A 15,308-nucleotide genomic window follows, 5' to 3' on the forward strand; every position below is an offset into this window, starting at 1 on the left:
CCCAGCTGCTCATGAGGCTAAGGCAGTGTGGTCATTTGGACCCAGAATTTGGGGCCAACTTGGAAAATGCAGTGAGCCACCAACTCAAAACAAAGTTAACTGGGCTTCCTAGATGGCTCAAGATACTTGCCACCAAGATAACTTGAGTTTGATCTCTGGAGCCTCAAAAGTTAGGAATACACTGACTGACCACCACACATGAGCCCTGACAAAAGCATATTCTCACCCCCCCCCCCGCTCTAACTCTTTCTATCCCCCCACAACAAACACACACATAAGCAAATGTAATTTTAAAAATTAGGTAATTAAAAATTAAGAAGTATAACTGGTGGTGGTTGGCACACCTTTAATTCCAGCATTCAGGAGGCAGGGTCAGGTGGATCTGTGAGTTCAAGGCCAGCCTGGTCTACAGAGTTCCAGGACAGCCAGGACTACAAAGAGAAACCCTTTCTCAATTTGACTTTCATACTCTGTTTACTTAGATCATTTGTTAATACTGCCTATATAACTTCACTTATCTCTCCAGTACCCTTTAATGAGGGTTAGCCTTTATATTTCTTAGTTTTTTGGTTTTGCTCTGGTTTTGGTTTTTTGAAACAGGGTTACTCTGTGTAACCCTGACTATCCTCAAACTAGCTCTGTGGATCAGGCTGGCCTCGAACTGACATGGATCTGCCTGCCTCTGCCTCCCAAGTCCTGGGGTGCACCACCACCACTCAGCAAAACTTGACATCTGTCTGTCATTCTGTCTGTCTGTCTGTCTGTCTGTCTGTCTATAGGTTGTTTTTTTTTAGGTCTACCAAGTTGAGTTGAAAGATGAGTGTGGCAGGTAACACATGCCTGTAAACCCAGAACTCAGGAGGCAGAGGCAGGAAGAACATGAGTTTGAAGATGTCTTGTGCTACATAGCAAAAATCTGTCTCAAAAAGAAAAAGAATTATGGTCATTTTTCCAGCCTAAATTTCCCTAAGTGTTTGCATTTACCAAAGACAGATCAAGGAGACATCCCGAGTGGGTGGAAATGGCTTTGTGGCTTTCCTGTGGGAGAGCCAAGGGATGGCACGTGTCACAGGGCATGGTGTGAGCTTTTGTGTCACAGGGCATGTGTGAGCTTTTGTGTCACAGGGCATGGTGTGAGCTTTTGTGTCACAGGGCATGGTGTGAGCTTTTGTGTCACAGGGCATGGTGTGAGCTTTTGTGTCACAGGGCATGGTGTGAGCTTTTGTGTCACAGGGCATGGTGTGAGCTTTTGTGTCACAGGGCATGGTGTGAGCTTTTCTGTCACAGGGCATGTGTGAGCTTTTGTGTCACAGGGCATGTGTGAGCTTTTGTGTCACAGGGCGTGTGTGAGCTTTTGTGTCACAGGGCGTGTGTGAGCTTTTGTGTCACAGGGCGTGTGTGAGCTTTTGTGTCACAGGGCATGTGTGAGCTTTTGTGTCACAGGGCGTGTGTGAGCTTTTGTGTCACAGGGCGTGTGTGAGCTTTTGTGTCACAGGGCGTGTGTGAGCTTTTGTGTCACAGGGCATGGTGTGAGCTTTTGTGTCACAAGGCATGGTGTGAGCTTTTGTGTCACAGGGCATGTGTGAGCTTTTGTGTCACAGGGCATGTGTGAGCTTTTGTGTCACAGGGCATGTGTGAGCTTTTGTGTCACGTTTTCGTTGCAGGTGAAGTGTCAGATTCTGAGAGCAGCAGCTCCTCTTCCAGTTCAGATTCAGACTCCTCGTCAGAAGATGAAGAATTCCATGATGGCTATGGAGAGGATCTTATGGGAGATGAGGAAGATAGGGCCCGACTGGAGCAGATGACGGAGAAGGAGAGGGAGCAGGAGCTCTTCAACCGCATAGAGAAGAGAGAGGTGTTGAAAAGAAGGTAAGCTGTCTGTACACTTAGTTTCTCACAGTTTAAGATTTTCTCCAGCTTCACAGTGGTATAAGGCTTTACCCATATAATTATTTTTTTCATTTATTACAGTTTTTGATAAATTACACGAGATGCCAAACACTTCATTTCACAGGATGTCTTGTCCCACCGGCCACCAAGTAAATGCACAGACACTTTGTATTAATTATGAGAGCTTGGCCTGAGCTTGGCAGACCCTCAGCTAGCTCATCTAAGTAAACCCGACCCTCGAGCTCTGTCACACCCTGTGGCTTGTTAGTTACCTTTTCCTCAGTCCCTGTACCTGTTCCTCCTTCCTCTGTGTCTGGCTGGCAAATCTCCCGCCTCTCTCTCTCTTTCCCAGAGTTCCTATCTCTGCCTGGAAGTTTGGCCTATCCTCTCCTGCTTTGCTATAGGCCGTTCAGCTCTTTATTAAACCAATCAGAAGGTGATGGAGAACATGTTTACAAAACACCGAGACAGGTGATGCTTCATAAAAAGATAATCTTTCCGCAGTGCACAAGAAATTATCCCAACAATGCTTTGTGAAAATGGTTTTACCAAACTACAACAATTAAGATTTGAGCATGTGAGGCTAGAGAGATGGTTTAACGGCTAAGAGCACTGACTGCTCTTCTAGAAGTCCTGAGTTTAGTTCCCAGCAACCACATGGTGGCTCACAACCATCTGTAATGGGATCCAATGCCTTCTTCTGGTGTGTCTGAAGATAGCAACAGTGTACTCACATACATTCAATAAATAAATACATCTTTTTTTTAAAAAATGAGCCCGGTGTGGTGGCACACGCTTTTAATCCCAGCACTCGGGAGGCAGAGGCAGGCGGATTTCTGAGTTCGAGGCCAGCCTGGTCTACAAAGTGAGTTCCAGGACAGCCAGGGCTATACAGAGAAACCCTGTCTCGAAAAACCAAAAAAATTAAATAAATAAATAAATAAATAAATAAATAAATAAATAAATAAATAAATGAGCATGCTTGAGTCAGGCTAGGCTCTATGATATTTGGTAGGTTGGGTCAGTGTTTTGGCTCCCATTGCGTTGATATGCAGTTCTTTAATAAGCTGAAGGAAGTCTGTTCATAGGAATGGACATTTGGAAATGTGATTGTTAGTGTAATGTAAACTAAATAGCTTAGGGTCATATTTATGCCTTCTGTACTAATGTGCATTATTCAGTAGTCGGCTTTTTGTTGGTTTGTGGTTCTCGTGATAGATCCCAGGGCCTCAAAATTTCCACTACAGAGTGGTGCCTTCCTTTTTGATTTTTAAGACAAGTTTTCCTGTGTAGTAGCATATGCCATTAGTTCCAGCACTTGGGACCAAAGGCAGGTGGATCTCTGAGTTTCGAGGTTAGCCTGGTCTATATAGTGAGTTCCAGGACAGCCAGAGCTACTTACTAAAAAACAAACAAATATACAAAAGGTAAATAAAATGTAATTAATTTTTACTTATTTACTTTTGTTTTTTCAAGACAGGGTTTCTTTGTGTAGCTCTGGCTGTCCTGGAACTTAATTTGTACACCAGGTTGGCCTCTGCCTCCCGAGTACTGGGATTAAAGGCATGTACCACCGTCACCTAGTGTAATTAATTTAAGTAAAAAATAAAGTAAGTATACTATTTCACTTCATCCAGACAAAAATTATTGAGAAAGTCATAATCTTGTCTTGACTTTTATATTGTGTGTGTGTGCTTGTTTTGTGTACGATATATGTAGGTACTCATGACTATGTGTGCACACAAAAGTTATAATAGAGTGTCTGTCAGGTGTCAGGTGTCTTTGTATTCTACCTGTTCATCTGAGGCAGGATCTTGGCTAAGCTAGAGACCAGCAAGCCCCAGTGATAGTCCTATTTCCACCCCACTCCCTATGGAGCTGAGATTACAGGAATATGTAGACTGCCTGGCTTGTTCTGTGGATGCTGGGATATGAACTCTGTACTTCATGGTTGTGTACCATCTTAATGGCTGAGCCATCTGTCCAGCCCTTGAATTTAGAATGTCATTTTACTAATTAAGGAAAGTAATGTGGGCCAACTTTGGTAGCTCACGCCTCTGTTCCCAGCACTCAGGAAGCCAGACTGAAACTGTCTTCAATAAAACAAAAGGTTGAAATGTTGGTCTGGGATGTGGCTCGGTGTACATTGTTTACATGGTTTACCAAGTCATCAGCACTGCTGTAAACACTCAAGTGTTTAATCAGAATCTGTTTAAGGCTCCCGAGGGGTTGCCACATTTATTTTAAATGACAAAAGTTCTTTCTCTTCTCCCAAAAAGGTCAAAGTAAACTTGTCTTTTGTCTTGGGTAACAGAGCTCCCAGAACTAGCTTCCTGTCCTTTCTACCTGTTATATTAGAAGAAAATTGAAGCATGTTAGCTGTTAATTCTGTTGCCTCAGGAGCCTGTTTGTCCCTTCTGAAGACCATATTAAGTTATGATAAGTTATCCTAGACAAGAATGTTTGGCTTTCAGTCAGCAGAAAGTGGTAGGTATTCATTTTGAGTGTGAATGCCTACAAGGTAACTTGTATTGCAAGAAACAGGACTTGGAATACTGCCTTGGAGTTGTGGGTGAGGAAAGGTGACTTCTAAAGTTTGGGTTTCTGAACTGTGGAGACCATAAGAAAGGCCAGGATCGGGCTGGAAAGATGGCTCAGCGGTTAAGAGCACTGACTGCTCTTCCAGAGGTTCAATTTCCAGCAATCACATGGTGGCTCATAACCATCTGTAATGGGATCTGATGCCCTCTTCTGGTATCTGGTGTGTCTGAAGAGAGCAATAATATATTGATACATATAAAATAAATCTTTTAAAAAAAAAAAAGGCCAGAATCACAAATTTTTAGAGTAGTTTGTCCTAATTTTTTTTTTTTCCCAGACAGGGTTTCTCTGTGTAGCCCTGGCCATCCTGGAGCTCACTCTGTAGACCAGGCTGGCCTCGAACTCAGAAATCCGCCTGCCTCTGCCTCCCAAGTGCTGGGATTAAAGGCGTGGGACACCACCGCCCGGCTGTCCTAAATTTTATATTTGAGTTTTTTTCCATTTTATTGTTTTATTTTTGAGACAAGGCTTACCATCTAACTTGAATGGTCTGGAACAATGTAGACCAGGCTGACTTCAAACTCCTAGAGATGCTCTTGCCTCTTTCCTCAGTTTTATGACTAAAAGTGAGTTTTATCTTTTTATGGTAATGGACGAACTGGGGATCAAACTGAAGCAGATTTTCTCAAGCTTGGAAAGTATGCCATCACTGAGCCTCTATTTTTCCCCTTTAAGAAGCAGGTGGTATTTAGTGACATTTTTAGCAGCTAAAAGAATGTGGAAGGTGGTGACAAAGCTCCTGAGCTCCATGATATTCTGTAGCTCTGGAGCAGTACATGATAGCCACTCAAAAAACTCTCTTCACCTTTTCTTGCTGTTTTGGAAAGTTTTGGGTTTGGGGGTTTCTTTTTTGTTTGTTTGTTTGATTTTGGTTTTTTGCTGTTTTTGTTTTTAGTTTTTCAAGATAGGGTTTCTCTGCATAGCTGTGGCTGTCCTGAAACTATTCTTTGTAGACCAGTCTGGCCTTGAACTCTCAGAGATCCCTTGCTTTGGCCTCCTGATTGCTGGGATTAAAGGCCCGAGCTACAACTGTCCACTTCTTTCTTTTATTATTATTATTATTATTACCATTTTTAAATGTTGTTGTTGTTGTTTTAGTTTTTTCGAGACAGGGTTTCTCTGTATAGCCCTGGCTGTCCTGGAACTCACTCTGTAGACCAGGCTGGCCTCGAACTCAGAAATCCGCCTGCCTCTGCCTCCCGAGTGCTGGGATTAAAGGCGAGCGCCACCATAACCGGCTTAAACTGTTTTTCTGTCTGGGTGTATTCCCTTCATGTGTGTCTGTGTGCCATGTAAGTGCCTGGTGCCTGCAGAAGTTAGAAGAGGACATCAGGTCACCCAGATCTGGACTTACAAATGGCTGTAACTACTGCATTGAGTTCTGGTAATCCAACCCAGGCCTGTGCACCTAAGCATGGAGGAGCCATTTCTCCAGTCCCTAGAGAGTCTCCTCCTGAGCTCAATTAGTCCTTACACCTTAGTGCCGACCCCCAAGTGGGACACAGGGATATACACCAAATGCTTAACTTCACTTAGCTTGGGTTTTTTTTAATTAGTCCATGTAGCATTTATTGGCACTTCATTCCCTGTTAGAGCTGAGTAGCATTCCATTATACATATATGCTGTAGTTTGTTTGTGAATTTGCCATTAAAGTTGTTCTGGCCTTTTTTTCTAGCATGCATAATGCACTGTGTCTTAGTTGGGAATTCCATTGCTGTGAGGAGAACCATGACCAAGGCAGCTCTTATAAAGGCAAACAGTTAGTTGGAGCTTGCTTATAATTTCAGAGGTTCAGTCTATTATCATCAAGATGGGAAGCATGGCAGCGTACAGACTTGGTGCTAGAGAAGGAGCTGAGAGTTGTACATCTCGATCTTAAGCCAACCACACTGGGTGGAGCCTGAGCATAGAGGCCTCAAAGCCCACCCCCTAGGTGACACACTTTCTCTAACAAAGCTACACTTCCTCCAACAGGACCACACCTCCTAATAGTGCCACTTCCTATGGACCAACCATATGCAAACCATTACATAGCAGAAATGCTGATATTCAAATGTTTGAGTACCTATTTTCAGTTAATTTGGGCATATCTGCTGCGTTTTCATTTGAGACATGTTTATTTTCTTTATTGAGATAGAGTCTCATGTATCCCAAACTAAACTCATATACCTGAGGATGACCTTGAACTCCAGTTTTGAATGTTTTTTTTTCTCATGTCCATTCCAATAAAGATTTTGAAGTGGTTGGGTTTTTTGGGGGGGCTGGTGGGGGCGTACTCTATTTTGTTTTTGCTTTTTAGTTGAGTTCATTTGTATAAGTATTTTGCCTATCTGTTGTGTACCACCTGCATGTTTGGTGCTCACAGAAGCCAGAAGTGGGGATCATGTTCTGGAGCTACAGACGATTGTGAGCTGCCATGTGGGTGCTGGGAATCAAACCTGGGTCCTCTGGATGAGCAGGCAGTGCTCTAAATCACTAAGCATCTCTCTGTGCCCCACAGACAACAATTTTAACATGCTTATTGGGCATTGGAGTTTCTTTCAGGAAGCAAAAAAAATTATTTTTGTGTGTGTCTAAGACTTGTATTTTAAAATGTTTAACTCCCTTACTTATTACTTCTTGTCTTCTAGCCAAAAGAAACCAGTCTTTACATATATTTTATTGCTTTTTAAAAACCAAACAAATCTCTTTTAACCAGATTTGAAATTAAGAAAAAACTAAAAACAGCCAAAAAGAAAGAGAAGAAAGAAAAAAAGAAAAAGCAGGAAGAAGAACAAGAAAAGAAGAAGCTGACACAGATTCAGGAATCTCAGGTAGGAGGCCTCCCCAGAGCACAGACTCAGGAATCTCAGATAGGAGGCCTTCCCAGAGCACAGACTCAGGAATCTCAGGTAGGAGGCCTTCCCAGAGCACAGACTCAGGAATCTCGGGTAGGAGGCCTTCCCAGAGCACAGACTCAGGAATCTCAGGTAGGAGGCCTCCCCAGAGCACAGACTCAGGAATCTCAGGTAGGAGGCCTTCCCAGAGCACAGACTCAGGAATCTCAGGTAGGAGGCCTTCCCAGAGCACAGACTCAGGAATCTCAGGTAGGAGGCCTTCCCAGAGCACAGACTCAGGAATCTCAGGTAGGAGGCCTTCTCAGAGCACAGCTGCTGGTGTGGAGCACGTGGGACCGAGGCAGGTGGTAACAGCCCAGTAGGCTAGACAGTGCAGATGCAGGAGACAATCTGCATTATCAGCCACACTGATGAACTCCTTAGGACTTCTTGACTGGAGTCTGGCTGACTAGAGTGTGAGCACCCTTGACTTTCTCTCCCAGGTAACAGCTTGATTATGTCTGCTCAGAAGTGTACTCCCTAGACTTGGTATAAGTAGAGTCATAAAAATTTATAAAATTAGTCATCTCTATATCTGAAGGTATCAGCAGATATTAGATCATAATATGGAGTGCTCTTCCAGGAAGAATTCACTCTGATAATTAATCTATTTTTTCTATTGGGTCAAGGTCTTACTGTATGGACTTCTGTCTTCACTGTCTTAGAACTCAATACTTAGGCCAGATTGGACTCAAACTCAAAGAGACTCACCTGCCTCTCCCTTACAAGTGCTGGAACTAAAGATGTGAGCTTAGCTAGGTTTTAAAATTTGTACAGTCTAATTCACAAGGACCAAAAGTATTGATTGATGGTATAGAGAATCTTACCAGGACGGAGTAAAAAGGATGCCCTACATAACTCCCTAGGTTACTTCCCACAATAAAGAACGGCGTTCCAAGCGGGATGAAAAACTAGATAAGAAATCTCAAGCCATGGAGGAGCTAAAAGCAGAGCGAGAAAAACGGAAGAACAGAACAGGTGAGTGGGGAGATGCATGATGCTGGCTTATTTTTCCTTTTGTTAGCTCTGTATTTTATAGAGACTTACATGCATAATGGCACGGTCTCAGGAGCATCTTTGATCCCATTGTCCATGTTACTACTTACTCCATGTTCTTTCTTGTTAATCTGTAGTCCTTTTTCTATCTATTTTGTCTAAAGTGAATATTAACAATGCTGTGTTTTAACTATAATAACTCAACGTTTCTTATAGACAAGAGCCCCAGTGTTATTTCTTTTTGTGGGTTCTGTAGATAAAAGCCAGGACTTTGTGCGTGTTGTTTGTTTGTTTGTTTGTTTGATTGATTTTTCTTTTTTTTTTTTTTGGTTTTTCGAGGCAGGGTTTCTCTGTATCGCCCTGGCTGTCCTGGAACTCACTCTGTAGACCAGGCTGGCCTCAAACTCAGAAGTCCGCCTGCCTCTGCCTCCCAAGTGCTGGGATTAAAGGCGTGTGCCACCACTGCCTGGTGAATTTGTACATGTTAGACAAGCACTCTCCATTAAACTGCATTCCTAACTCCAGGACTCAGTTGGGGGTGTTGTTTGTTTTATCTGAAAACAGTGTCTCATAGTCCATGCTGGCTCTGAACTCACTATAGTGAGTTCATTACTCACTGTGCCATCAGATCCCCTAAAAGTGGAGATATAGACAGTTAAAAGCAACTCTGTGTCTAAATCCAAGCCCTGTGTCTTAGCTGCTGAGCCGGCTCTCTAGAGCAGGACTGGAGAGATGCTTCCATGGTTAAGAGTGTGTCCTGTACAACAATGAGCAACTATAGTTTGCATCCCAACATCCATATAAGAAACTGGACATTTTACAAATGCCTAAAAACTCCAGTTCTGAGGACTCTAAAGCCTTCTTGGCCCCTGCACACAAGCAGGAGCATCTACCCACCCACATACATGTGCATACATGAACATAGACACACACACACACACACACACACACACACACACAAATAAATAAATAAATAAATAAATAAATAAATGTTTTTTGAAAAGCATTGAATCCCTCATGATCCAATATATCCTCAGTGTTTGGCTTCAACTTCAGCAGAGGTCCATGAACCTTGTAAGAAGGGTTTGATATTAATATCCCATTCAAGACTGGATATTCTGCAGTCTTACTCTCCCTACATGGACCGGTTATGGGAATTTATTCTTAGTATATATGAGAATCATTCATGTTTTCTTATAATCTGATATAGCTGTTACCTTTCCTAGTCAATTCGTCAAGTGGTTATGGCCCCTTGACAAGACCCCAACACTCCTTTCTCAAATCCTTCCCTCCTTTCCCTTGTTGCTAAGATTTCTTCCCAGGAGGATCGTAAGCAACAGCTGCCACTGCTGCCGCCTCCTCCTCCTCCTCCTTTTCTTCTTCCTTCTCCTGAGGTTCCAAGGAGGCATCATGATCCCACCAAACTTTACTCTGGAGAATCAATGAGTTTATTGGGTTTCCTTACAAACATGGTTATATTAGTCAGGATTCTCTAGGGGTAAAAGAACTTAAAGTCTGACTATATATCTATAGGAAGGGGATTTATTAGAATAACTCACCGTCTGTGGTACAGCTTATCCAACAATAAATGCCTATGTACAGAAGGTCCAAGAATCCAGTAATTATTCTATCTACAAGACTGGATGTCTTAGCTGTTATTCAGATATGCTGGAATCCTAAAGAAGTAGACTCTAATGCCAGTGAAGGAATAAAATTAAAGATGGCAGAAAGCAGGCAAAAAGAGAGCTTCTTTCTTCCATCACATTTATATAGACTTCCTTCAGAAGGTACGCCCTAGATTACAGGTGGATCTTCTCACCTCAAAAATCCACATTAGAAATGGATTATACCACTTCAAATGATACAGTTAAGCAAGAAAGCTCTCACAGGTATGTCCTGCCATTTTTCTGTTTTAGTTAATTCCAAACATAGTCAAGTTGACAAACAAGAATAATCATCCCAGTGGGCAAGGTGTGACTTACAGAGATGTGAGTGTTCTTTCCCCGAAAGGCCATGGCCACCAGAGTTGAGGGCTTCCCTGAATAGATGAAGCAGCCCTACTCTTCTGGTGCCCACTCCATATTCTAGCCCCTCCCTGAAGCCTTGCACAATTAAGGCAAAAGTTGCATACAACAGGTGGTGTGGAGCTGCTGTATAATCTGGTGAGGGTCTTGTGACCCTCTCTGCCCCTCCATAAGGGGCTGTACATAGTCAGCAAGCCCATATGGGGTGCAGCTGAACTCCCCAAAATGAGTTTTGCATGACTCTCAGGATAATCATCATACACAATACCCCTTTCTTTCTCCCCCTGCCCAAGTCGGGATTGAACTAGGGACCTCATACATCTTAGGCAATCAAATGTTCTATCATTGACCAGAGCCTATACTTTGGATTTTTTAGGAGTGGTAGAATGCTGGAAATGGAGCCTAGGGTCTCAGACATGACAACTGTGGACTCTGATGCCAACCACATTCTTAGAATACTCCCCACCCCTACAGTCTATGTAGCTTTCTTACTTTCAAGATTTGGAATTATTCATTTCTCTTAGCAGCCCTTTCTGCTGAGAAAGTAAAGACTACATTCTACACAGAAGAGTATTCATTCAACTGATTATTCTACCTGTCTTTGTGCCTTTTCAGTACACAGAGCTAGAATTTTGGTTCTGTTTTTGTCTTTTGTTTTGTTTGTTGTAAGGATAACATCAATAAGCTAGCTAGGCTTAGGGCTGGGGAGATGTCCTAGCAGTTAAGAATACTGGCTGCTATTCCAGAGATGCTGATTTCAACCCCAGTACCCACGTGACTGTATGCAGCCATTGTGTCTCCAGTTCCAGGAAACCTAATGTGCTCTTTTAGCCCTGCATGCACATAGTTCATAGATGTACATATAGGCTAAACATATAAAATAAAATAAAATAAATTTAAAAAAAATTAAAGAAACTAGGCATGGTGGCAATAAACCTTTTTTTTTCAACTACTTGAGAAGCTGAGATAAGATAATGGCTTGAGCCTGGGTGTTTGAAGCTACTTAGATTAACATAGCAAGATCTGAGCGGGGAGGAAATACCTTTAGTACTCATTCATTTTTCTTTTTGGAGACAGTGTCTCCCAGGCTGGCCTCAAGCTTGCTAAGTAGCTAAGAATGAAAGAATGACCTTAAACTTGAGCACTCCCTCTTTCTACTTCCCGAGTACTAGGATCACAGGCATTCCCACCACAGCTGCTTTATATGACACTAAGAATTGAACCCAGGGCCGTCATCTGTTCTAGGCAGGCACCATAATGTAGGCCTAGCTTCATCTTTACTTTTTGTAACAATGTTATTGAAATAAAGCTTATAAAATACTGTTTACTCATGAAAAGTTTACTCTGCAAACAGCTTTTATTATGTAGAATTCACAGATCTGTCCAGTAAAAGGTAATTATAAGAAACCCACAACTTCTCAGGCAGCTACTCATCTGCTTTCTAAATAGTTCATATGCATGAAATCATGTATGTATAATCTTTGTATGCCTGACTCTTTTCCCCCTCCCCTCCCCTCCCCTCCCCTCCCTCCCTCCCTCCTTCTTTCCTTCCTTCCTTCCTTCCTTCCTTCCAGGCAGGGTTTCTCTTTGTAGTCCTAACTGTCCTGAAACTCATTATGTATACCAAGCTGGCATAGAACTCACAGAAATCTGCCCACCTCTTTATCCCAGATGCTGAGATTAAAGACATACGCCACCACACCAGCTGATGTCTTTTTTTTTTGAGACAGGGTTTCTCTGTGTAGTCTTGGCTGTCCTGGAACTCACTCTGTAGACCAGGCGTGCCTTGAACTCAGAAATCCACCTGCCTCTGCCTCCCAAGTGCTGGGATTAAAGGCATGTACCACCACTTCCTGGCTTCAACACCCATTGTTGAAAACTCACTTGCCTATTGATGGGAATATTACCCTTTTTAAATAAAAAATTGTAAGAAGAAAGGAGAGCTGACTCAGCACTTAAGAGCACCTGCTATTGTTCTAGAGGACCTGTGTTTGATTCCCAGTATCCACATAGTGGCTCTCAACCACAAGTAACTCCAGGTCTAGGATCCAGTACCTTCTTCTGGCCTCTGAGGGTTAGTGCACGCATGTGATACATGTACATACTCTGGGATTACAGGTCTGCATCATATCACACTCAAATCCTTTTTTTTTTTAAGTTACTAATTACAGTTTGTTTCTATACATATCTGTGCACCTGGTCCATCAGATCCCTTGGAACTATAGTTATAGATGGGTGTGACCCACTGTGTGGGTACTGGTAACCGAACCTGGATCCTCTGCAAGAGTAACCAGTTCTCTTAACCACTGGGCCATTTCTCCAGTCCCCAAATTCAGTTTCTTACAAGTTTAACAACAATTAACACAAGTTTCCATGATCCCTAGTATGATAATTTCTCCCACTGGCAAACTAGCAACTGATTCTATACCATACCCCAACTAAGTGTCTCATAATTCAATTCAACCACTGAGCCAATACTAAGCACAAATTGAGGGCTCAGTCCTCCCATGAATATCCAGGGTCTTTTTTTTCTGTGCTTCTGAGCTATGGGCCTGAAGCGCCTTTGAATTCAGTTAATTTGCTACAGTGTTGCACAGGACTCAGGCATACTTAGGTTTGTTTGTGTTTTTGTTTGAGTCAAGGTCTTACATAGCTTAGTCTGGCCTGGAATTCTGTGAAGTTGTAGTTGACTTTGAATTTGAGATTCTTGTGTCTCTACTTCCTCAATGCTGGGATTACAGGTATGTACCATCACCCCTGGTTAGATTTTCAAGTTTATTTTTATAGCTATTACAAAGGATACAACTGAAATGACTCATAGGGTGGGACATTTTCGAGAAAACCCTACCCCTCTGGACAGGCCACCCTCTAGGAACTTCCTCTGGTTCAGGGGCTCAGATTTCCATATCCTATCCTATGAAGGCTTTTGGTGGTGGTGGTGGTGGTTGGTTGTTTTTGTTTTTTGTTTTTGAGGCTTCATTACAAAGGAAAGATTGAGCAAATCAATTAGCCATTGGTAATCTGCTTAACCTTCAGCCTCTTTCTCCTTGAAGATCTGAGTCTCAGCTCTCTAATACTGCCTTGGTCTTTCCAGGGACCAGCCCCTGTCCTGAAGCTACCTATGGGCTTGCAGCCACCAGTCAACTCATTAGCATACTAAAAGACACTATCACTTTGAAGACTCCATGGATTTTAGGAGTTGTATGCCAGGAAAGGGAATGAAGATGTATTTCATAATGTCACACAAGGTATATTAAGGGGAAGTTCAGCTTCCATATCCTTCTACTCGATGCCTTGCTCCCTTCCCTTAGTGGGCATCATTTAAATGTTTCATATACATACTAAAGGGATGGGGTGTCACTCTGTTGGTAGGATGCTTTGCTAGCAATGCACAAAGCCCTGGGTTCCATCCCAGACATGAAGGCACCCCTCTAATCCTAGAATTTGTCTGGGGTAGTTGAAGCAATAGAATTAGAAGTTGGAGGTTATCCTTGATCAAATATCGAGTTCAAAGCCAGTCTAAAATATATCAGACCCTGTTTCTCTATATATTTTCTTTCTTTCTTTCTTTCTTTCTTTCTTTCTTTCTTTCTTTCTTTCTTTCTTTCTTTCTTTCTTTCTTTCTTTCCTTTTGTAAGCATAAGAACAAACTCACATGCTATTTCCCATCAACCATCAGTGGGCAATATACTATACATGCATGCATGCATACATGCCTTCTTTTCTTCCTTTTTGTGGCTGTGTACGTTTTGTATTCTGGAGGTTATTCCTGGTTTGAGGTTTAGGGTTTCTGGAGGTTTCTTTTTTGTGTGCTCTTTTGTTGTTGTTGTTGATGATGATGATGATGATGATGATGATGATGATGATGATGTTGCTTGGGTTAAGTATTAGAGGAAGAACCAACCCTCTTACAAGTATGTATATGAGAACTTTTTAAATTTTATTTTTATTTTATTTATTTTGCGTTTATATATTTACAGCACATATATGCAGTATATGTGGGATGCAGAAGACATCTTTTGAGATTTGATTCTCTCTACCATGTGGATTCTGAGGATCAAACTCAGGTTGTCAAGGCTTGGTGGCAAGCGCCTTTTGAGCTACCTCCTCAGCATGACTTTTTTCATTTTGAGACAAGATCTTATTAAATTGCCTACACTGGCCTTGAAACTCAGCTTCCTCCTGGCTCAGCTTTCTAAGTAGCTGGGGTTCTAGACAGATACCACTACACCAAGGTCTACTGCTATTCTTTCTTTATAGCTACTAGAAAACAACCATCTTTTGTGACTTAAATTTCACTGCCAGCTAGGGAGAATAACAGCATCACAAAGGCTGTCTCAACACTGAGAGGAAGAACTCCATTCGAGTAAAACGTCACTGTTTGTGCTTGCAGACTGAGGGTACCACCTTCATGCTGCAGCAGCTATGTAGTTGCAACAGTGCGCTGAACCAGAAGCCTGCAGTGGTTACTAACTGGCCCTTAAAACTCACCTTGTCACTCAAAAATGATAGTGCCTTTCTTCCTTTTGAAAAAGATGTATTTTTAGTTATATGTATGTGCATGTGTCTTTGTGTGGGTCTGTGAGTATATGAGGATACCAGAAGAAGGCACCAGATCCTCTGGACCTAGAGTTAGAGGTGGTTGTGAGCCACCTCGTGTTGGTACTGGAACTGAATTAGGTCCTCTGCTAGAGCAGTAGGAACTGCAAATCACTGAGCCATCTCTCCAGCCCATCTCTCCTTGTATGTTTTTTGGACTAATTTTTCACAGCTTTACTAAAATTGAAGTGGCATGGGTCATTGAGTGATCCTCCCAGAGTTCAAGGCTAGCCTAGCACTATATAGTGTTTGTCAAAAGCCAAACAATAGCCAGGCAGTGGTAGTGCACACCTTTAATCCCAGCACTTGGGAGGCAGAGGC

General features: G+C 42.4%; 1 protein-coding gene across 2 annotated transcripts in view; it reads left to right on the top strand.

The window, feature by feature from the left end:
- Rtf1 (RTF1, Paf1/RNA polymerase II complex component) overlaps positions 1–15,308 on the top strand; it is a 60,340-nt gene that overhangs the window by 28,707 nt on the left and 16,325 nt on the right. For both annotated transcript variants that reach the window (NM_030112.2, XM_017319319.1), the window contains 3 exons: positions 1,665–1,869; positions 7,191–7,305; positions 8,235–8,346. In NM_030112.2, the coding sequence (NP_084388.2) occupies positions 1,665–1,869; positions 7,191–7,305; positions 8,235–8,346 (432 nt within the window). The remainder of the gene's footprint in view (positions 1–1,664; positions 1,870–7,190; positions 7,306–8,234; positions 8,347–15,308) is intronic.

Source organism: Mus musculus, chromosome 2 (assembly GCF_000001635.26).
Source record: "Mus musculus strain C57BL/6J chromosome 2, GRCm38.p6 C57BL/6J".
NCBI lineage: Eukaryota > Metazoa > Chordata > Mammalia > Rodentia > Muridae > Mus > Mus musculus.